Source organism: Nelumbo lutea, chromosome 1 (genome assembly GCF_056320005.1).
Source record: "Nelumbo lutea isolate HS-2025 chromosome 1, American lotus-T2T, whole genome shotgun sequence".
Taxonomy (NCBI): domain Eukaryota; kingdom Viridiplantae; phylum Streptophyta; class Magnoliopsida; order Proteales; family Nelumbonaceae; genus Nelumbo; species Nelumbo lutea.
Genome location: NC_142684.1, coordinates 27,868,338 through 27,892,117, shown reverse-complemented (window position 1 = coordinate 27,892,117; position 23,780 = coordinate 27,868,338). Strand labels below are relative to the sequence as shown.

General features: G+C 37.8%; 1 protein-coding gene and 1 long non-coding RNA gene across 4 annotated transcripts; one reads left to right on the top strand and one right to left on the bottom strand.

Annotated features, from left to right (window-relative positions):
* Positions 1-12,997: 12,997 nt before the first annotated feature.
* LOC148874083 (uncharacterized) lies at positions 12,998-16,223 on the bottom strand. Its single transcript, XR_016105096.1, has 2 exons — positions 15,924-16,223; positions 12,998-13,362 (listed from the first exon to the last, which is right to left on the bottom strand). It is a non-coding gene; the product is annotated as an uncharacterized LOC148874083 (long non-coding RNA).
* Positions 16,224-16,829: 606 nt separating this feature from the next.
* LOC148874082 (G-type lectin S-receptor-like serine/threonine-protein kinase At4g03230) lies at positions 16,830-23,334 on the top strand. 3 transcript variants are annotated; one of them, XM_088964904.1, is made up of 9 exons: positions 16,830-18,332; positions 19,244-19,444; positions 19,559-20,050; positions 20,406-20,555; positions 20,915-21,042; positions 21,203-21,413; positions 22,227-22,464; positions 22,602-22,752; positions 22,876-23,334. In XM_088964904.1, the coding sequence occupies exons 1-9, from the start codon at positions 17,018-17,020 to the stop codon at positions 23,182-23,184; spliced, it is 3,195 nt and encodes a 1,064-aa protein (XP_088821030.1). In that variant the 5' UTR covers positions 16,830-17,017; the 3' UTR covers positions 23,185-23,334. The 3 variants fall into 3 exon arrangements, with proteins under 3 accessions (XP_088821030.1, XP_088821029.1, XP_088821031.1); XM_088964905.1 differs by having other exon boundaries at positions 16,887-17,040; positions 17,154-18,332; positions 19,244-20,050; XM_088964903.1 differs by having other exon boundaries at positions 19,244-20,050.
* Positions 23,335-23,780: the final 446 nt, after the last annotated feature.

Sequence of the window (23,780 nt, the reverse complement as noted above, 5' to 3'; positions counted from 1 at the left end):
GGGGGCTGAACACCTTTAAACTCTCCAACCAAGCACCTGCGAGGCTGCGAAGGAAGGTTTCCCTTCCTTTAAACCCTGACCCTCCAACAGAGATTCGCTGACCTGCTTTCATAACTTGAACCACCATGTCCCCTTCCCCAAAAGTTCCCAGAAGCGTCATATAAATTATTAGAAAACGAACAGCAAATACGTTGGCAATATTACAAACAGAAAACGAACAAAAATGCCATTCTAATCTCGACTCAACCAGAAATTTCATCATCTCTAATGTATTTCTAAAAATAATTATTGCAGTTTCAGATGTCAAATTTCAATAAATACGAACAAGCCTTTAGCTTAATCCACCTTTGAAAGTAATTATTAATGTCAAACTTCAATAAATAGGAACGAGCCTTTAGCTTTTTTTGTAACATGCTATAGCTTAAAAATGCATATTTGCCATGATGCACTTTGGAACCAAATGAAATGGGTATCTAACATTGTATCAAATACCACCTTAACTCTTCCAAATGAGTTTGGATCTTCTAGGCACATTGGGTGAACAGCCCACCAAGGGGACCTATATCAGGCTGTAAACATACTTATTGAAGGCAAGAAATCCTTCATAAGGCAACCTATTCTTGGACCAAATGAAGGAATTTAACAAAAAAATGGGCATCTACCCTTAACTCTTGTGTCTACAAGGTATTCACTCATTTGTTAATGTCTCTAGCTGGTCTTATAGGTGAGACTTGGGGATTGATTTCTACTTTCACTTGCGTTGGAGGCATGGTTTAAACTATCGATACGATACACCTCATAAGGCATATCATATCGTGTCTTTTGAAACAGATATGTTCCAAAACATCTGTTTTCAGGTGTTTCAAAACCCCAATTATTTTAATAATAAAAAACCTGTTTTTAATTTTTTAATAAATCAAAATTTGAAAAATAACTAAAAAAAAGAGTTTCGAACATTTTTAAGTACGGATACGATACTGCCAATATGTGTATTGTATTGATACTTTGAACCGGCCATGGGGATGGACTACCTCTGTTGTAGTCTTATAATGCCCAATAAGTGAGGTAAGACTAGTACCTTGTACTTTATCTTTTTTTTTTTTTAAACTTCCAAAACTTTCATTTGCATCAAAGACTCACCTTGAACTTTTAGATTCTAGCATTTTGCCCTCGCCATTAGTATTTTGACAATTCACTTAGAAAATATTCTCATGTGAACATGTTTAAACATTTTTAAAACTTTGAATTGCCCTAATATCATGTTATGAGACTAGTTTTTAGGATATTGACAAAATATAACAAAAAAACTGATGAAAAAGAGAAAATATAAAAAAAAAAAAAAACAGAAAATTATAAAAACTGAAAATTACAAAAAAAATTACAACAAAAAGATAATTTTAGTAAAAACAATAATTGCGTCAAATTTTAAAGTATGGAGAGCTAAACCGAAGCCTGCAATATAATTGCGTCAAATTTTTAAATTAAAATTAAGATTCCATTTTTTCACCACAGCGTAGTATAATTCTACGTAGTGAGATGGTGACAAAGACCTCATATGTCGAGAAGATGACTGGTTGGAGATTTTTTATATCAAAGGTTGGAATTACGAGGTTTGCCACTGTATCTTCCAGTAATTTGCTTCCGAGTTTCTCGTTGACGATTTGGCGAAGATATTTTCCATCATGAAATGGTCCCATTATGCCCCATCCACGAGACGACCTGCGAGCATTTTGCATTGAGAAACAAGATAGGTGGGTCAATATAAATTAAAATGAGTTTTATTTTTGGATTATTTGATAGTTGAATTAAAATTAATTTTGTTGGGACGGGCAATTATGACAGTTTGAAAATATAAAATTCCAGAATAGTAGTTGGATTGTGGGCAAAAAAAAAAAAAAAAAACAGAGCCGTATTTTTTAAAATTTAAAATTATTGTGTGCAAGTTGTAACATAGTAGTTGATTCGAGCTGAACTGAATCGAATATTTGATTATTTGGTCTCAGTTCACCAAAAACATTATGAGGTTCGAACTCAAGTTACAACTTAATTCAAGCTAGAGAATTAAACTCAAATTCAGCTTGACTAAAATCTCATTTTGATTTTGTTTAAACTCAAAGCTCAGTCATGAAAAGTTTGATTTATGCCCACCCATAATGCAAGAGGAGGAGGAAATAGAAAAGGAAAAAGGATACAAAAGTTTGGGGGAAACAACAAATAGTATATGTTTGGCATTAAGAAAACAGTTCTGCTGATGTGTGGGTTGGAAGCCTTTTTTCTGTTGGGAATTGTTGCTGTTAGATAGGACGTTTCCTGGAGCAATAACAACTTTTTTTATTTGGTACCAATGCTCCAAGAAATGTTTTCCTCACTTCTACCTATTATTCACTGCCGTATCACTGCTGTTGGCAACAACAAGCTGCAGCTCTAGGAAACACCAAATTTGGTGTTGTTCCAAGCCATGCCTTCCCGACTTCTAAGGCATAGCTTGGAGCACTGTTTTTATGAAAAAAACGATTCCAAACAGATGGCTATTTCTTGAAACACCATTTTTTTCTACGTGACACTGATGTGGCATCGTTGCTCCAAAAAATGGCAACGATGCAAAACAGTCGCATAGTATTCATCTTTAGAATCTAATTTGAATTCCTTATTTGATTTAAAAATTTAAAGCAAGTTTATCTATTTTTTCTTTTGTAATTAACAACCTATTCTATCTAAACAATGGGACCCATGCATATGTGCAATCAAAGATAAAATGGCAAAAAGAAAAGTATTAACCTTTTATGATATGATAATTTGATACTTTGATTTAAATTTTATGACCACTACTAAAACCGAAGCAATTATTAACATTATATAGTAATGAATAGACATCTTAACTTTGGTCTCACATTCAGGTCATAAAGTGTAGAAGCACTTACAAGTTACAATATAAAACTGCTGTTCTATATTTCTTATGTAAGTTTGTTTTTTATAATTAATCACTGATTTAATTGAGAATGTATATAAGCTAGGCTGGACCGATCTCATTGGTAACCAATCCTATTTGACATCCTCTTTTCTTCTACTCTCTTTTCTTTTTCACTTTGTCTTCTTCTCTTCTGCTCTCTCGTTTTACTGATAGAACCTTCTCTAAATACCATTAAATCAAAGTCTGTTATTGGTTCAGATAGTATTAAAGCTGGTTAAGAGCCTACTGATGTTCTCTATGGCTCGAGCTTAATTGACTATTCTTCATCTCAATTCATAATAGGGCCAAAGGAGATTCGGCTGATGGTACGTGTAGGGGCTTTCCCCTTAATCAAGAATGACTTAAGGAGTTTTTAAGCATGATTAGGAGAGCTGGGTTGTAGGGTTTAATTTAGTATTTCCCATTTTTCTCTAGAAATTTGAGAGTATTTAGGCCTCGTTCGCTTTTCGATAAATTACTTATGGGTAAATGTAATTACTTGGATAAGTTTTTTCTGAAAAATACTTACTCGGGTAAGTACATTTACCTATGTTCTTTTATTTCCTAGATAAATAAAGTAATGGCCATTTTAGTCATACAAATCCATTATTAAAAGGGACGTTTTTGTCCCATTCAAGTTTTAGCAACTTTCCCCCTAAGTGGGAAAGTTATTTACCCACCTAAGATTTTGCTATAGGAAGGCGTTATTTCCCAGGTCTGAACCATTTTTTATGATCGGAAATGACAAGATTTTGCTTCATCTAAGTCTACGAGCACCTCAACTTCTAGTATGACTTGTAGCAAGCTAGTCTTGGAAGTCAAAACAACCTTCAAATTACTACATGGAACTAATTTCTAGAATTAATTTCTCAGACTAAAAAAGTTTATATTGGTTGCAGGAGCAAATTAGACTACTTGACTAGGAAGACAAGAAGGCCAGTTGGTGGTTGGAGGTGTTGGAATTAAGGTTCAAAATATTGATATGCCCGATACGTCGGTAGGGGCGTATCGGGCATTTTGATACTTGTTTTTTTACTTTTTTTTTATTTTTTTTCAAAACTGCTTCAAGGGAGCCAGTCTAGGACCCCTCCATCTCCTGAACCAGTCAAACCCCCGATACACCCACTGTAGAATCATATCAAAAGAGTCCCGAAATGATACATATCGGTCGATAGGGGATGATACATAACGATACTTTAAACCTTGATTGGAACTAGAAAACTTGATTATCATGTCTTCGATACAGAAATCTATGGCTCCCCAAAGTAGTTGTGGGCTTATGATTCATTGGACTGTTGCACAAATTTGAAAAATAGTAAAATATATTCACAAATGAATAATGAAGCGAAGATTTTCTAGCTTAATTAGGCAGGAATTGGATTATAGGGAATCCAAGTGTTGTATGAGGAATTGGATTATAGGAAATCCATTGGAGAAATTGGATTACTCTAGGGTAATCAGGATTGTATGTTTGAGTTTCTATCATGACTAAATTCAGAATATGAGATTATCAAAATGCAGTTGCGAGGAAGAAGTGATATTCCTTTACTTGATGAGGTGTATTCTATTGTTAGTAGAAAAAAAAGGAGTGATTCATTAAAGCTCGTATTATTATACTCAATCTTCTCATCAATATATAGAATTGTATGACTAAAAGAAAAACAGACATTTAAATGACTCAAGGGTTTTTGTGTAGCATGAATAGACTCATCGGTTTTGGGGTGAAGTTGTGTTGGTTGCTACTTAACTCATGAATAGAATGGCTTGTAGTCCTGGTTTACGATCTCCCCTCGTGTTTTGCTACTTTCATGTTTTGCGGTTTTCATGTTATATATTAACGCGAGTCTGAACTTGATCCAAAATAAGTTAAGGTCCGTTTGGTTTGCTGGAATTGGGGTTTGGAATCGGAATCGGAATGGGCTATTCCTATTCCATATGTTTAATTGGTTGGATGAAATTGGAATTCCATTTTTATTACTGGAATGGCATTATCCCATTTGAATGAATGGTCATTCCTTGCCCCTTCTTTGGGAATGAAATCTCATTCCTGTTGATTTTAATTCTCATTCCCATTCCTGTCTGAACCAAATAGATTATGGGAATGGACCATTCTGATTCTCATTCCAGAGGATTTCGATTCTGATTCCGATTCCAATTACAAACCAAACAGACCCTAACCGAAATCGGAATGGTTTATTTCCATAATTGAAATCGAAATCGAAATTAGACCCTAACCAAACGACTAATATCGAAATCGAAATCAGAATCCTTCGGAATCGAAACCAGAATGGTTTATTCCCATAGTCTGTTTGGTTCAGACAGGAAGATAGGAATGTGATTTCATTCCTAAGGGAGTGGCAGGGAATGGTCATTTCCTCAAATGGGGGAATACCATTCCAGCAAGAATAATTAAGGATTCTGATTCTGATTCTGATTCTGATCAGCCAAACAGTTAGAATCAGAATCTGATTCCAGACTCCTATTCCCACTAACCAAACTGGGCCTAAGTGTATTTTCTTGGGGAATTCTTCTAGTTAAATCGGGTACAAGTGTTGTGATCTTGTATTTGGTGGAATTTCACTCCTTTTTTATTTATTTTGAAACTTTTTTTTTATTTTTTGCTCCTCTCTCTCTTTAGAGTGAGAATATATGATCTTCCTGTTACTTTCTCCTCTACAAAATTACTCAAGGTGGTTGGATAGGAAAAAGATGTACTAGCAATTGGTGAGAGCTCACCAATAATCACTTCGTGTGGATCCAGATTCAAGTAATTCCTTACCAATTGCTCCCTTTAGTGAGTCTCCCCAATTGTTGTTCAACCTTTTGCATTTGATGACCTAGATTTACCTCTTGCCTAGAGAAAAGGAGTTAGGAAATGTACTCTACATCCTATTTTGAAGTATGTTTCCTTTTTCTCATTTATCTTCCTCCTATAAAACCTTTTTTCCACCATTTCTATTATTTTTATACTGAAAAATGTTTCAAACGATTTATTTAAGCTAGAGCGCGGAGGGCATAAATAAATAATTAAATGGAGAGACCCTTGTAGAAAGTGAAACTTAGGCTTAGTTTGGAAGGAGTACAAATGCAAATATGTAGAATGCAAAACCTTATATTTTGTATGCATTTGCATTGTACATATTGGATTTGTACTCTTTTCAAACTGAGCTTTAGGAACTGGTGGATTTGGCTAGGGGGAAAGATTTGGTTGGATATAGATGGGCTTTTATAGTGAAGTATATATCTAAAGATCCATTTATAGATATAAAGTCAAATGGGAAGTCAAGGATTATATTCAACACTATGACATTGATTATACAAAGACTTTTGCTCTTGTTGCTAAAATGAATTCTATTAGAGTGTTTTTAGTAGTTGCATCTCATATGTCCTAATTACAATTTTATCAATCGGATGTGAATATTGCAACTTTATTATGACTAGAAAGAAGAGGTTTATATACTTCCCCTAGGTGTTGATGTTTTTCTTGAGAAAGTTTGCTAATTAATGAAGTTTATTTATGGGTTGAGAAAAACTCTTAGAGCTCGGTTTAATTGATTTAAAAAAGCAGTTAAGTTTGGGTATACTGGGTATACTCAAAGCTACCTGAACATACTATTTTTTAAGCTTGAGGGGGGGGGGGTTGATTTCAGTTCTTATTGTATATGAAGATATAGTTGTGACAAGTGATCATCATTAAGAAACTTAGCAACCTAAAGCCTATCTTGTATTAGAATTTGAAATTAAAGACTTGGGGGAGTTCAAATATTTTTTGGGTGAAGATGCGCGATCCGGTTTGTCTTAGGTGCCGATTACCTCGCTTTTGACGAGATCAGAGGTGCCTGAAACAAGGAAGAAAATGGAGATTTCCGGAGGAACCCGGTTGGGACACTCCGAAGCTCAAGTTAGTGTTCTTCAAAAGGCAAGGGAAATGGGGAATTCTAAGACCAGAAAATGCAAGAATCACATACCCTCTTCTTTGTGAGATGGGGGCCCTTTATAATCACCCTGTACACTCACTTCCATGCCTTTGCCAGTTTGGACATCATTACCTCTGCCAGATCGAATCACTTCCTCTGCCAGTTTGGGTGTCATCTCTTCTGCCAATCGTCAGCTCGGGTGTCATAGCCTCCACTGCCAGTTGTCAGTTCGGGTGTCATAGCCTCCACTGCTAGACGCCAAGGCTGCCTCTATTCGTCTGGGATGACGGTGGCAGGTGGCTGTTGGATGGCGGCTGTCATGTGTCAGTCCCCTAATCAGTCAGGTGCGTCGTTTCCGTGTACGGTCTCCTGGACGTCAGGTACGGTTGTTCAGCCAGGCGGCTTGGAGCCGAAGTGGTGTGCGAGGTGAGGTCTTGAGTTCGGACAGAAGTATGGCCTGAACTGCCCCTAGGTGGGCAGTTCAGGTCTTTTGCCTTTTCTGCTCCCTACAAGGCTCAGGACCTCGAAGGGAGAGCTCGGGACTCTTTAGTTCGGAGCTTGGGTCGTAGGTTCCTCGAGGGAGCTTGAGACTCTTTAGTTCGGAGCTCGAGTCGTAGGTTCCTTGAGGGAGCTCGGGACTTTTTAGTTCGGAGCTCGGGTTTGTGGGCCTGTTGCTATGCTGAGCTGGCGCTTCTGCCAGGTCACTCTCGGTTGCTTCCACGTGTCGTGTGGCCAAGGGGTCGGGTCAAATCTTCCTCCATCAATTGCCCCCCACTCCCTATGCTCGGGGTCCTAGCCCGGCGTGGGGAGTTCACGAAATGACAGGTGGATTTGCCTCGGGACACTTTGGCCTTGATCAGGAACTTTTCTGGTTCGGTCTGCTTGTATTCTCGGCTCAACCGGTGTTGGCTTGGCTCGACCAGGGGTCAGTCCCGGGCTGCACGTGGCTCACGCGCGCAAACGATTTTCAAATTTTCAAATTTTTGAATGTGCGTGCCAAACGGTTTCGAATTTTTGAACGTGCGCGCCAAAGCGTCTTTTCTTTGGGGAGTGCACAACTAACTTTGCGGGGAGCCGTTGGATGGTTTCGATCTTGGCTGTTGATGCGCGGGTACAATGGCTTTAAATAGTGAGGGGACCCCCAGTCACTTTCCACTATTATCCTTCAGCATTTGTCCCTTGAGCTCGCTTCCAAGCCTGCTAGTTCGCGTCACTCGTTCGTAGTTCGGTAGCTTTTCTTGGTGAGTCCTTAGCCTTCTTTGTTTTCGATGTCTAGTTTTAGTAGCACGGATAGTCCTCTGGGGGGGTCAGATGCCGGTTCTACGAATCGAGTTGCTACCCCCGACAACCATAGTGAGTCCGAGGCGGGGCCCGAGGTAGAGCTCGAGGAAGAGCTCGAGTTTGAGCCCATAGGCCAAGTCACCTCGGGTAGTTTGGCATCCATCTCTCGTCAAGGTCGGGTGCCAGATAAGTTCAAAGCCTCTACTATGACGTCCGAAAGCCTTTGGTCCCTTATCGTCCAATACAACCTGCCCGGGGAGTATACTTACTGTTTACCCTAGGACGACTTTCCTTGGGAGCACGGTCTGGATGAGATCGTGATATTCTAGGAGCAGCTTGTTGTCGGGCTGCGCCTTCCCTTCCATCCCCTGATCGTCGAGGTCATGAACCACTTCGGCGTCACTATAGGTCAGCTTCACCCGAATTCTATCCGCAACCTTGTTGGGACTATCTCCCTTTGTTGTGAACACTATCTTCCTTTGGACTTAGAAATTTTTTCCGCTATTCTCATGCTTAAGAAACAAGCGGTCCCCTGCCCGAGCGTAGGAAGATGTACTATTTGTCACCTCGCCCGAACTTCAAGCTCCTACACGATATCCCAAACAAAGTCCCGCGCGTGGAATTATGGGTTAAAGGACTTAGGTTCCAACTTTATAGATTGGTCTAGTTCATCCAATTCAATGTTATACAATTATGCACTATTTTTTTTTTTTCTAAACATGGAAGAGACAGGATGAAAAAACAAAACTGTATCATAAGGGAAGTCTAGGTTTCTAGAAGTGTCTAATGAAAAGAATCCATGAAGTTAATTGAGCTGGTGGGGGAAAAATGTTGGAATCTAGAAGGTTTAGGGGATCTTTGTCAATAACCCAAGCATACCACAATGTATGTCGTTGGTTCCGTTGGTTCCGTTTACATTTTCTCTCTGATTGCCCCAGATTTTTCCAGTCCATCAAAAAGGTAGCTGTCTGATCTAGGAATCCACCTATATTGGGCTCCAATCTCCAATGACAGATTAGATTAGTTATATCCCTCATCATATGTCTAGATTTCTATGAATCCATAATGTTTTTGGCCCATGATGCAATTGTCTTTTAATTTTCTTCGGTTCTTCACTAGAAATGTATATACATTTCTGGCCCTGTTTTGTTTGAAGTAATATTGCTTCTTCATGTTTTGTTTGATGGGCTGGAAAAATCCAGAGCCACAAGATGTGGGTCCCCAGAAATTGGCCAACAGGCTCAGAGAAATTTGAGAAATTTCTACTCGTCATTTTTGTTCTTTCAGATGGGTTTCTAGAGAGCTGAATGTGTCCTTGGCAAAATCAGGGGTAGATAGGGCTTCATCGTATAGTGATAACACTTTGCCATTGTAATTCCCCGTCTTTTTTGATTTTTAATGGAAGTTGCCTCTTCTCAATGAAAACAAAAACAAAAAGTCAAATTCCAATTGCAACCTCCAAAGCCACTTGTCAAGGAGAGAAAAGTTTCTCTTTGCCAAACCCCAACTGAAACTAATCCCCCTCAAGCAAATAGTACTCTTCCAGTTTAAGAGGCCGTTCCTTTTATAATCCCCTGGGTCCCGAAGAAACTCCATCATAGTTTGGACTTTGAATTTGATAGTTTGGACTTGATCAAAGTGATAATTCCACCCAAAGATCACTTACATCTATAGAGAGAATATGTTTCACTGTACACGACATTATTATAGTATGAGGAACAGTGACAGTAGGGATTTAATTGGGTTGGATTTGCATTGGATTCAGTCATGTCCAAATCCTATCCAATTATTTTAAACTTAAATCTGAAACCATGCATGTGACTGACTCAAATAAATTGTCTCTACCAGCCTGGCCATCTTCATTTTAAGGAAAAAAAAAAACTATTTCTGCAGTGTTTAAAACTAGTAATAATATAAAAGAATAGCTTTTTCCTGTACATGTGTTCATTCATGCTAGAATGTGAGCCCTCCTTATTGGTCAACATGATCTTTCATTGATCCAATTGGATAGTCTGACCATCCAATACATTATATTGCTAGAAAGAATATTTGATTATTGATTATTGATCTATATTCTAGACATAAATCCGAGGAGCCGATCGGATGTTCATCCTGTTGTCCAATTTGATCTAAAACATCATCCTGACCAGACATCAAATGGTGAATTTTAGACTGTATTCAGCCCATTCTGGTCCATCAAATGGTAAATCTGAGGAGCTCCTCAGCAGAATGCTATTATGGCATTACTCCACATTACTTAGTAGGAAGGTTAGATATAATTTATGGCAACCCACTGATAAATACAACAGGAAGGAGCTAGCTACACCTAGCCCACTAGTGAGTAGGTATGCATGCTCACATACACATTTTTTTTTAATCAGCAGCTCACATACATAGAAATCAAAGCTAAGAAACTAAGAATTTGAAACCACTCCCACAGGAGCTAGCTACACCCAGCCCACTAGTGAGTAGGTATGTCATCTACCTTTTGGCTGGTTTTCGTTAGTTACTGATAAAAAAAAAATATGAGCTATGTTAGCCTAGAAATTTGTGAAAATTTCAAGCCTGTAATGGTAAACCCAGCCCCTGTTTAAAGTGTTTTGGACCATAAACTTTCCAAGGCAGACCCAGGCCTAGCTATCAATGGCCAAGTTTGGGTACAACACAATGCAACTCAAACCCATCATGAATAAATCCTATATAAGATATCACCAGAGAAGACCATTGAATGGTATGTCCAACTCCAATTGTTTGTCAAAGATATCATTAAAGCATCACCACACCATCCTTGCTACTGAAAAGGATGAATAACTCAGCTTGTAACTTAGATTTATGGAGATGGCTTTGCTAGCCTACTGCTCTTTTCAGCACTATGGTGTTTTTAATGAAATGCAGGTGATGCATTTGGGTTTAATACTTCTTGCCTTTTTTTCTGTTAATTATAATGGATGAATGCTCAACTCCACCACTCCCCCAAATAGTCTACCCACTAATTTGACACTCATGATGACAAGTCTGAATTTGGTGTCATTGGTTATGGTTGAAGTGTCAATTTGTGCCTAATGCACTGAACAAACAAAAAAGCTACTCCTACAAATTATATACGACAAGTGGAGGCAATGGAAGAATGAAATAAAGGCAAAGGGGTATGATGAAAATAAAACAGAAGAAGAAATGGTTGCTAATGTTCTAGATGATCGGGTAGATGGGAACCAATATCGTACTGTATTATATTTATCATGAGTCAATTTAAAATTTAGTATTTAACTATTTTTTATTTTGTTATTATTTTTGTAGAAAGTTAGCCAAATTAATAAAAGTAATCGAGCCAAACTAGAAGACCTTCACTGCACTGGCACAAAAGGATTCCCTACTCATTGAAGAGAAGGTTACTTCTACATATACGCAGTAATGATGATTAATTTTTTGTTCAGTATATGTATATTGTTTGAAGTTATTTTACCTTCATGTCGTTAGAGAAAAGAGGTCCACGGGGTGGCACCTACTCGTGCACAAATTTATATAGATAGTCGGACTCGCAGTGATGGAAGCATTGTCAATGAAAAGGCAGCAGAAATTATTGTAAGTACTTCCTAGTTATGATTGGAGGATATTTGGTATTTATGTAATTCTGTCTTATGTTTTATTTTATAATATCAGGTTATGTTGAGGGCCTATCTATTATTCTATTGATCGTATGTGGGTAGTCCAACAAGCCAACCGGTAATATGGGTTGTTTGAGAAGCCATCCGGTATGGGCTAATTTAAGCCAACTGGTAATATGGGTTGTTCTCAATGTACAGGAGATCTGAACTCGATCAAACCACCCAATACTTGCGCAATACTTTAAACCTTGGATGCCCCATCTGTCCTAGTCCTATTTAGTTTGTTGGCTTGAGGGCCAAACACATTTAAACTCTGATTAAACACATTGAAAATGTTGTAGAGAAAACAAACATTCAAACCTTAACCAACGACGTTCATACCAGAGGTGATTCTTCATCATAGGAAGCATTTGCCACGTTTCTATAATGTTAGTTAGCCTTAGATGAGTGATTGGATACTTGGGCTTCTGTGCAGTTGCAACAGCCTGGCATTCAAAGGGAATAAGTATATATTGAAACAGTGGCTATTGAGCTTGGAATTATTATCAAGAATAGTAATTAATTAGCCAAACAGTGGCTATTGATGAGCTGAAACTTAAATTAAGCTGCTGTATCACCTGGAAATCTTCTAGGTTGGGATCCAGAAATCACATGCTTTTGGGAATACATGGCCAATTTGGAGGGTGCTGGTCCCCTACCCATCTTATAGACTTTCTAATTCCTCTGTAGCACTGGAAATACCCCCAACCATCGGATTGCAATTACTGCAGAGATAAAGCTGCAGAGATTGTGTTGAGATGAGAGCAGCCGCTTGGGACTCATCTGCACCCTCTTTGATTCTCTAGCCAATTTCTCAGTGCCATCACTTGCTATCCCTTCATTTTCATCCAACTGCCTCAAGAAACATTCTTCAATTTCATTTAGCTGGTCATCTTCATAATCTTGTCCTGTAGATCTTATTAATATTCTATAACCTAATTTAAAGTTAGGTAAGATTCCGTAGTATGGAGACATTCCTTTAACAAGTAATGCTCAAGTTCTTTAAGGGTCTGTTTGATTGCTGAGAAAATTGGACTGAGAAAGGATGAGATGAGAAATGTTGGGATGAGAAAAGAAAAATTTATTTTCTCAGTTGTAATGTGTTTGTTTGTTGAGAAAATTTTTGTGAGAAAATCCACTTTCTAGTGTTTGTTTGCTGAGAAAATTTTTGTGAGAAAACCTGTGCATGCATTCATAAAAGAAACTACTAGAAACTAAAATTGCTCTATTATTTGGACCTGTTGGTACATCAAAGAAGTTGCATTCAATAACATAATTCATTCAAAAAGTCTTGTTCTTCTACCGTGCACCTCATTGTATCATGTATCCTTCCTGTCTCACGAATAATCTTGCATAGCCTTGTAAATGCTGCCTTCCCCATTCTCAATTGGTTATAACAATCTATTTCTTTTTGTCCATATAATCTATCCAATAAATCCCTTCGTTCAAAATCCCGGTTCACGGATGGTTCCCTATCAATATAATCCACATATTCTTGCAACAATGAAAATGTAACTGCAACCGTAGCAGTTGCAGCCCCTACAATTGCATAAAGCAAATTTTGCTCCATCTATTCATAGAAAATAAATAAACGAATAAACAAATAAATAAATAAATTGGGGAATTCATTCTAAAATGCCTATATAATTTACATGCTGGAAAAGTAGTCAATGAAAAAAAAAAAAGAGCAACCATTAACCAAGAAAAGTAGTCATTGCCTAAATTCATATATAATTTTGTATATATGTTTTTGTATGTGTATGTTTGTGGGTTTGGGTGTTGTGGGAGCAGGACTGTTAGTCAGGTTGTTTAGCAAAGAATGTTGAAGGATCTATTAATCTTTGAAGTGGCAAAGTGATTTAAGGCCTGAAATTCTCCCACTGTTTCCTTTCACTATCCTCTGTTAATGAGGTAGATTTGATCCCAGCATGCACCGTTCCTAGGACACCTGCATGCCAAGTTGGACTGGATCGACCTAGAACCCAAACTGAAGTGCCAAACTGCCACTCTCCACCCTAACCCAAACTGTATTTTATTTATATAGAATGGACTATAAGAAATTCCATAAATATTAAAACAAAGATCACTTCATTTTGCAATAAACAAGCATTAAAAGACTCTATATACTTACCCTTAAGACCAAGAGTAAGAGCATGTTTCTATTGAACAGGATAATCATATACATATTAATGTTCTTGAATTTGACAATAAAAACTCAACCATGTTTCTATTTTAGCATCTTTATGCATATCAGGGCATTAACAATAAAATTTAACATTATTTATATTGTTCTGACATCAATAACCAATGTAGGCAATTTCTCCAATGTCTTAAGAAGGGTACTTTGAAACTCATATCTTAGAGAAAAAATCTCACTTCTAACCATTTGGTTTGGGGGTGTTTTAAATTTGGGTGTCAGCTTCAAAAGTTCAGTGTCTATTTGGGAGGGCTGAGCTGAAGATTCAGCTACTGCTGAAGCAGACAGTCCTTCAAATGACTGAATAAAAACTGATTTGGGCTCTCTTGATTTTTCATCAAACATAGCTTATAAGCTTTTCATTTTGGGTCCATCTCAGAAAGCCAGAAGCCACTGCACTTCAACCCTCCCAAATGGGCATTTCGTATGTAAGAAATGAAGTTCTAAGCAACAAAAATGATCCTACTTCATAGAGAATTCTCTCGAAGAAATAAAATTTTCAACAGAATTTGTAACATTCCTTAAAATTTTTCTCTCAAGTTTTTGTTTCTGGTCTCTTCTCAAAAATGTCACCCATCTCTGACAGTTGTTGGGATTGGACTATGTGGCAATACCCATCAATAAACTTGTTCTAGTAGGCCACTTATTCATCAAAAATGAAAACTAGGCATTTTCAAGGTTTTGTTTAGAAATGCAATGTTTTGTTTAGAAATACCATGTACAAGGTTTTGTACTGAAAACATTGTATTTGCAGTCCTCCCAAATTGAGTATAAAACTGAAGAGAAAGTAAAAAAAATAAAATGGAGACTGAGAAGAAGCATAAATTCAATGTGAAGAGACTACAAACCCATAACTTCATCTCTTTACCAGCATCATCACTTGCTAATCACACCTATTTTAACTTCATCACTAACTAGCTAACAAATACACAGCAGGCATCTTTTGAAAATTCAGGGTCCGAATGGTTTATGGAAATAGGAGTCCAGAATTGAAATTAGAATGGTCTATTTTTATTCTAACTGTTTAGTTGAGTGTAATCGAAATTCCATACCCATTCCAACTCTTGATGAAATGGCATTCCCCAATATGAGAAGATGACCATTCCCTCCCCTTCCCCTGAGAATGAGAATCCATTTTGACCAATTCTAATTCCAACTATTTTAACCAATTCCCTTCATAGTTCAGTTTCCTGCGAGGTTTAGATTTAGAACACACCAATTCCCTCCACCGCCTGCCGTCCCACCACAACCATTTTTTCTTCCCATTTATGGAAGTTAGCTGGATATAAGCAGCTGCTTAGCCTCCTTATATAATGCAGCATTTATTGTTTCTAACCACGGCACCATAATTTAAGAGCAAATGTTTGGAACCTGGACATAAATCACATATCCAATTTGATTTTAACGTACAAAACACATATTTACTTGGACAGATTTAACTTGAGACAGCATTGAGTAGTTTTACTTGGACAGATTTAACTTGAGACAGATAACTGAAGAGGATAGAAAACTGAAGAGAAAGTAAAAAAAAAAATGGAGACTGAGAAGAAGCATAAATTCAATGTGAAGAGACTACAAACCAATAACTGAAATAAAACTGAACCACAAAAATGAAATAAAAGGGAGATGTTCTAAACTCTGAACATCGGTTCAGCAAGAGAGCTTCTAAACTCTGAACCACAAAACTGAAATAAAGATTTCAATTAGGTCTATTTGGCAGCCAAAATCAGAGGTCCCGGCCTAAGAAAAGGGAGATGTTCTTCGATTGATTCCACCAATCACTTCCCCTACCGTAGGTGGATTCTATTTATCTCCAAACAAGGGAGATGTTCTTCGATTCAGCCTTCTATTTATCACCAATGTCTGATCTTCTAACCACATTTAACCTTCGGAACAAAAAGAAAAAAAAAAGAAAAAGAAGAAGAAAAACTTGCCTGCGACGTGGAAAGGTGTTCTTCGATTCAGCCTTCCGCTGTTCCTGCTAGAGAGAGAAAGGCGAGAAGAGGCGGTGCCTTCGACCTTCCGCTACCGCTGAGAAGAGGCGGTGCTCAACATTCCGCTGACTTTTTGCTTTGATAAAATCGAGATTTTTTTTCAATTTTTTTTTTCTCACCGGGCACTTAATTTTGGGATCCCGCGTCCCTTTTCTTTCTCATCCTAAAACACTCTTTATGAGTAAACAAACGCAAGAAAAATCATTCGAGAATATTCTCTTTTCTCATCCCTTTCTAAGTTTAGATTTCTAGCATTAAGTTTAGATTTCTAGCATTTGGATTATGACTCAATAGTTATTAATTATATCTTGATATATCACATTTTATATAAATATTAAATTATGATTTTTTTACATTTAAATGACTTATTTATAATCATATAAAATTTATAAACATTGTTAATAATATATTTTTATATGATTTATTTGAATTTCCTAACATTTATGTACCTATCTTAATTTTTTATTTGTATTTATGCATATTCAAAACTTATTCCGTTACATCAAAATTGCCTTTGTAGACAACTTATGTGGGTGGACTCTATTAAGTAAACCACACATGAGAAGACCACCACCTGTGCTAATACAGAAAAATTTTACAGAAAATCCGGGAGATCAAATCCGCCCTCCACAAAATTGCCCCACAACATCCTACAGCAAATCACGGCCGTGTATTAAAAATATCAACCGATATTTTTATTTCAAGCAACCACGTGTTTGTATTTGATTGGCACGGAAAGGGGATGTGAACGCTGCTGATGTTCTCTCTTTTGCTACATATCCTCTCGCATTTCAGTCCATAAAAGTAAAAATATAAATGATTACTTCAGCATTTTTGTTATTTTTTTTTTCTCAATTTTGCTAAATGAGGCTTTTTATTACTTGGTTTCTAGTCTTTCAAAGTCAAATAAGAAAATAAATGTGGCTTCAAAAAGAAAATAAACAAGTGTAAGCCTCAGCTCTTCATGCTCTTTTGTTGGATAATCCAAACACAGATTACAGGCAGTAAGATTTTGGTCTTGCTGATTATTCTACATGGAAGGAACCATTGATAAAGGGTATGCTTTTCTCATCTCTTGCTTCATCCTTCTTTACATATTTGGATTTAGCTTGGGGGATTCTTTAACTTTTAATCAGGCGATTAGAGATGGGCAAACCATAATTTCTGCAGGGCGAATTTTCGAATTAGGATTCTTCAGCCCTGAGGGTTCCAATAAACGATACGTTGGAATATGGTATCATGACCTTCAGCCACAAACTGTGATCTGGGTTGCCAACAGGGAACACGCACTTCCGGATTCCTCTGGAATTCTGACTCTGGGGAAGCCTGGAAATCTCCAGATTTTGGGTGCAAAACAGAAAGTCGTTTGGTCCACAGAAACCTCATCCGCCTCAAACAATTTAACGGCAGTGCTTACGGATTCGGGAAATCTAATGCTGATTGAAAGGAATCTCAACAATATTCTATGGCAGAGCTTCGATCAACCCACTGACACACTTCTTCCCGGCATGAAATTAAAGGCAAACCTTGACGATAAGCGAGTTCTACTACAGTCGTGGAAAAGCATAAATGATCCATCACCAGGAAATTTTGAGTTTGGCATAGATGTTTCTGAACTCAACTATCAGCTATCCATGTGGGCAAGAAATGTTTCATACTGGAGGAGTGGTGCTTGGAGTAATAGTGGCTTTTTCGAGGGGATTCCTGAAGTGAACGAGCATTACCTTTTCCACTTCAAGATGAACACAGATAACGAGAAGTTATATTTCACATATATCTCAGACTACAGGTCAAGGATGGTTGTGGACATAAGCGGCCGGTTAGAGTTTTACATCTGGTACGAAATGGGTGGACAATGGAAATTATTCTGGTGGCAACCCACGAATCGATGCAACATCTATTCTACTTGTGGGTCATTCGCTGTTTGCACCACCGACATAAATTCTGAAATTGATGATGATACTCTTAATGATCCCACAAATTGTACTTGCCTGCAAGGGTTTGAGCCAAATTCACCAAAGGATTGGTATTCCAGAAATTGGTCCGGTGGATGCAAGAGAAAGGTACCATTATCCCGATGCGGACAGGGGGAGGATGGGTTCCTACTCTTGAAGTCGATGCAAATAGCGGAGGCGGATGACTCCTTCGAAACGCCAACTAAAGAGAGCTGTGAAACAGAATGTAGAAGCAACTGTGACTGTAGCGCTTATGCTTACACCGGGGGAAACAGTGCCGGCATTGTTCGGTGCCTATTGTGGTTGCGAAATCTGACGCACCTTCGGCAGGCGTATTCCGTTCGAGATGAGGGGAGCTACAACCTCTTCTTGCATGTCGATGCTTCACAAATTTGTAAGTTTTCATTTCAAGCGTTCATTAATTTGGAAGCACTGCTACCATGTACAAAACAAGAACACGCCCGCGATGAGTATCAAAACGCAGAGATAAAGCCATATTTTGAATATACTTCCATTACTGACATTTAATTCCATTGATTTGCAAACCTAGTTCTAGCTGAACACCACAATACCGATGTTACCACTTGGACTGCACAATTGCAGTTGGGAGGCATAGTGTAGTTTCTGATACCATTTGTTACAAACCCAAATAGGAATGTAACGTAAATTTTGTCAACTCTCAATTAAGAAAAGATAATTCTCACAATGTTTAATTAAGAGGGAAATTACAACTTAAATAGACTCTTGGATAATAATTGACTCCTAAAAACAACTCTCCTAAAATTAAGTAACAATTTGATCGACTTACCCCAACCTCAATTTGAAGACTCCCCACATAACTTCCCAAGGTGACTCAACAATCCTAAATTCAACTTATGATTTTTAATAGACCCCATGTAGATACTTATCCACCCCAATGACTCTCCTAAATTTCTTTAATTACTTTGACCCATGGGTCCATGACATTGGAACTGTTTATTTTTACCAACCATTATAATTATAAAGAAAATTAGATAATATTCAAAAGGTATTTGTGTCTTTTCAAATAGCACTTAACAGAGGATTGACACCTTTTGAAAGTTTGGATACTGAATTATCATGTTTTAAAATTGGGGGACTTTAATAGATAGAAAAGAATTGGAATAGAACTTTAGTAATGTGACGTGGTTAGACATGAAAAAAGCAATTCTTTCTTCCTTATTTATCTTTTGGTTGTTTGTAAAAGTGATAAGAAATAAAATAAAATAAAAAAGCAATCCTTTGTGTTTCTGTATAGTGGCTCAAGTACTTTTTCTGTTCTTGAAGCAACTCGTAGTCGAAGGCGGCAGTGCGGGGACTGTGGTGGACAAGTCATCCCATATCCCCTTAGCACCGAAAAGGATTGTGGGGATCCAGCCTATGGCAGTTTTACTTGTCATGGATACCCGGGAACTCTTTCATTCGATACACCCAATGTCTCTTATCCAGTTATCAACATCACCGCAGAAAACCGAACGTTGGTTATCGGTATTTCCAATTACTCCGTTTCTTTGGGTGATCGTTCCTATGAATCTTCTTTTGCTTTTCTTTCCTATGACTTTAGTGTTGAGCGTTGTTACTCTATGGATTTCGTGTCTACAGACCTAAAACTGGATCCTACCCAACCTTTTCACATTACCACCAACAATACCATTCTGCTGGTAGATTGTCCGACACACCTTCCCCCATCGCCTTTGAATTGCACTAATTCTAATGCATGCAACAAACTTAAGCAAGATAGACAGAACCGCAATTCTTGTTCAATTAATCAGCTTAGTTGCTGTAGTTATGACGCCGGGCATTTGCCCTCAACAATGTATTCCATCGGTATATCAAGCTTTGCTGGGTGCCGTATGTATACAAGCATACCTGTCGCTGTCCCTGATTTAGAGTCATCAGCAGTAAGAAATTGGTCAAGTGCAGTCAAAATTGAGTGGGATCCGCCATCTGAGCCGTTATGCTCTTTGAACGAGGACTGTAGGGATTGGCCAAATTCAGCCTGCAATACAACAAAATCAGCAAGGAGGTGCATTTGCAATGCGAATTTCCAGTGGAATTCAACAAATGGGAGCTGCATTCCTGCCGACATACTTGGTAATTAAGCATATATTAATTTGCTTGATTTCCATGACAATGAAGATCATCATTTCCTGATAAAAAATGCATCCTCTGTTCCTCTACTTCTATTTAAGAGTTGTGATATGCTTACTTCAATTAAATCTCTTCAAGTAGTAATGCCCTGCATGACCATCGAACCACAAAAATAAAGATCAATGCTAGCTTGATGGGATGATTTCATCATATGAAATACCGGTCACATTAAGCTGTGGTTACTATCTTGAAGTTCAACTTTACTGAGAGCTGTATGTAGGAAATAGTCCCTCATTCATCCTTTTTCTTACAGTACAAGTCAATTGAAACTGCACTTTTTTTTTTTTTTTCACCTCAGCTAACGGCGGCTTGGAACAAATCTCAAATCACAAGAGCATGTTGGCTGTGATAATTCCTGTGACCATTGTTATAGGGATCCTCTTCATTGGCGTCTGCATTTATGGTTTGAAGAAAAAGATGAACATACTAAGACCTCCTTTGCTTTTTGGTGAGTTATTTATTTACATGGGTAAGTGTTTCTCAAGAAAGAATTACTAGGGTAAGTGCATTTAGGCATGTTCTTTTTATTTTAACCATAATGACCATTTTAACCATAAAAACTCATTATTATAAGAGGTATTTTTGTCTCATTCAAGTGTTGGCAACTTTCCGTGGAAAAGTTATTTACCCAATTAGGAGATGGGGGGGAGTGATACCTAAGAAAATAAACTTTTCCTAATCCTCACATAAATCTGAAAAAAGAACATAGGATTCTTGATCAATGAGAATCAAAATCCTATTGACCATCTTTATCAAAATTGAAAACAAAATGAAACATATGCAAGTTTTCATTTATCATTTATATAGATAAACTCGGAGATGGCAAAGAAGACTTTGACGCGCCCAGTTTTGATTATCGGAGTATATTGTCCGCCACCAATAATTTCTCAGATTCAAATAAGCTTGGAAAAGGTGGTTTTGGATCTGTCTACAAGGTACCCTACGATTGCTTAAGCTAAGAAATATTTCAAACTCGTCCAAGATTTATGTATCAAAATTTTCTTCTTTCCAATAACTGCGACCTACATGAAATCCCAACTCCACCCTCAATCCCCTCTAAATTATATATACATGTGTTTATTGAATGTTGTTCAGGGTCAGTTACCAGGAGGACAAGAAATAGCTGTAAAGAGACTCTCGAGGGGTTCTGATCAAGGGTTAGAAGAGTTCAAGAATGAGGTTACACTAATTGCAAAACTTCAACATAGGAATCTCGTTAGACTGCTTGGCTATTGCATTCAAGGGGATGAGAAGATGTTGTTGTACGAGTACATGCCAAACAAAAGCTTGGACTATTTTCTCTTTGGTACGTCCTATAACTTAAAAATTTATGGCTCATTTGGCATGCCTTTTTGGGAAGATCTTCTGGTAGTTTTGACGGTTAAAATGTGCATTATTAAACTTTTGTATGAAGATCTAAGCAGTCTGAAACACATTTGGTATATACATGTCTTTCCGTGCATCTTTCCATGCCTTTCCACGTGAGAATAAAACGCAAAAGATACAATAAACTTCATTTGAAGCTTCTTAAAATCAGCCCAAAATGAATATTTCATGAACGGAAATAGACCAAAAATCGATTTGATCCATACCGCATAAAAAGACACAACAAAGGAGCCCTTACTATTTAATTTTGAATTATGTCCAAATGATCAAAATATATGTTGTGCAGCTTAGTGGGTAGGATCTTTGACTTTTTGCAACAGAGATCTGGGATATCAAAGCCCATGTCATGAAGGTTCATTTATTTTTTACTTTTATTTTTATTCTTTTGATGTTTGGTGATGCACCCACATCCCCCATAGGGACCGTTCAGTAGCACACCACCACTCCCATAACCCCTAGGTTCAAATCCCTCTCTATGGGGAATTTTTGATATTTTCTTACTCCATGGGGGTGTTTGTCAATGCACATAGTTCTGTTTTTAAAAACAAAAACAACACTTACATGATATGTTTTTTTGCTTTTTGATGTTTTGTGAAATGTTATTGAAACTTAAAATTTCCTCTAGGAATATCATTATACCTTGAGAAGCTTCTTCTGAATTTTTAGACTGCATTTACAATTTGATCAACTCATGTTAATATATGCCAATTCCAATGGAAATTAATTTTTGCAGATGAAAATCGACGTACATTATTGGACTGGAGAAAGCGGTTTAGCATCACCTTGGGAATTGCCAGGGGCTTGTTATATCTTCATCAGGACTCTAGACTAAGAATCATCCATCGGGATTTAAAAGCTAGTAACGTTCTTCTAGATGAGGAATTGACTCCAAAAATCTCTGACTTTGGCATGGCAAGGATTTTTGGCGGAAACCAAATCCAAGCAAACACAAATAGAGTGGTTGGTACATAGTAAGTAGTGTAGCACATCAAATTAAGACAACATTCTTAATGCCACATCATAAATTTAATTTCCGGCTGTTATTTACAATTAATTAATTTATTGACCACTAACCAATAGAAATCCTGTTGCCTGTTGGTGGACGCAGTGGTTATATGTCCCCTGAGTATGCCTTAGACGGGACTTTCTCTGTGAAATCTGATGTTTTCAGCTTTGGGGTTCTGCTACTTGAGATCATAAGTGGAAAGAAGAACACTGGCTTCTATAAATCTGAGCATACATTAACCCTTCTAGGACATGTAAGTAATTAATTAATTAAGTAATAGCTTGCATGTTTTAATTTTTCTTTTCAAATTAATCTACGTACGTTGATCCCTTAATAGATCCAAGTCTAATTAAGTTCGAGGATTATTAATGTTTAGGCATGGAGACTATGGAAGGAAAACAAAGGGTTGGAGTTGATGGATCCACAGCTAAATAAAGCAAGAAATGTCGAAGAGATTTTGAAGTGCATCCATGTGGGACTTTTGTGTGTGCAAGATGATGCAACAGACCGACCAACAATGGCTTCTGTTGTTGCCATGCTCACTAGTGAGATTGCAAATTTTCCAACACCCAAGCAACCGGCTTTCTTCACAAGGACCACCTCCTCTACTGTCGTAGCTTCTTCAAGTGTGTCAGAAAGTTGTTCCACAAATGAGGTAACAATGTCCTTGGTGTCAGGAAGATAGAGCTGCACCTGAAAACCAAAACAATTTCTTGATCAACCAATTCAAGATGTATGGTATTGAATAAGAGATTAACTCTGTCTAACGGACCGGAAATTTCTGCAACAACATTATTTTATTATACAGATGTGATAAATCATTTTTTTGTGCTAACTACCTTCTCATTTGGTCTGCTTTCAAGTGGTCGATGACTCAGGTCGAAGTGGAGAACTTTGGTTGTCGAGCTAACTCGAGCTGGGCAGGCTAGGTGGCGAGCTGACTATAGTGTTGAGTTGCCTATGAGTTGTCGAGCCGACCAGGTGTCGAGCTGCCTGTGAGGTGCTAGGCTGACCAGGTGCCGAGCTGCCTGTGAGGTGTCGGACTGACTAGGTGTCGAGCTCCCGGGGAGGTGCCGGGCTAACCAGGTGTCGAGTTGCCTAGGAAGTGTCGGGCTGACCAGGTGCTGAGCTGGATTGATGAGCTTCGTTGCTCTTTAGAGACCTGCAAGGAACCAAATGTCAGAGGACCCGAGGTGGCTAACCCGGCGAGGTCGCTCTAATGCTTAAGTCAGTACTCTCATAGTAGACTACGAACTAAAAATCACAAAGTATGAGAGCTAG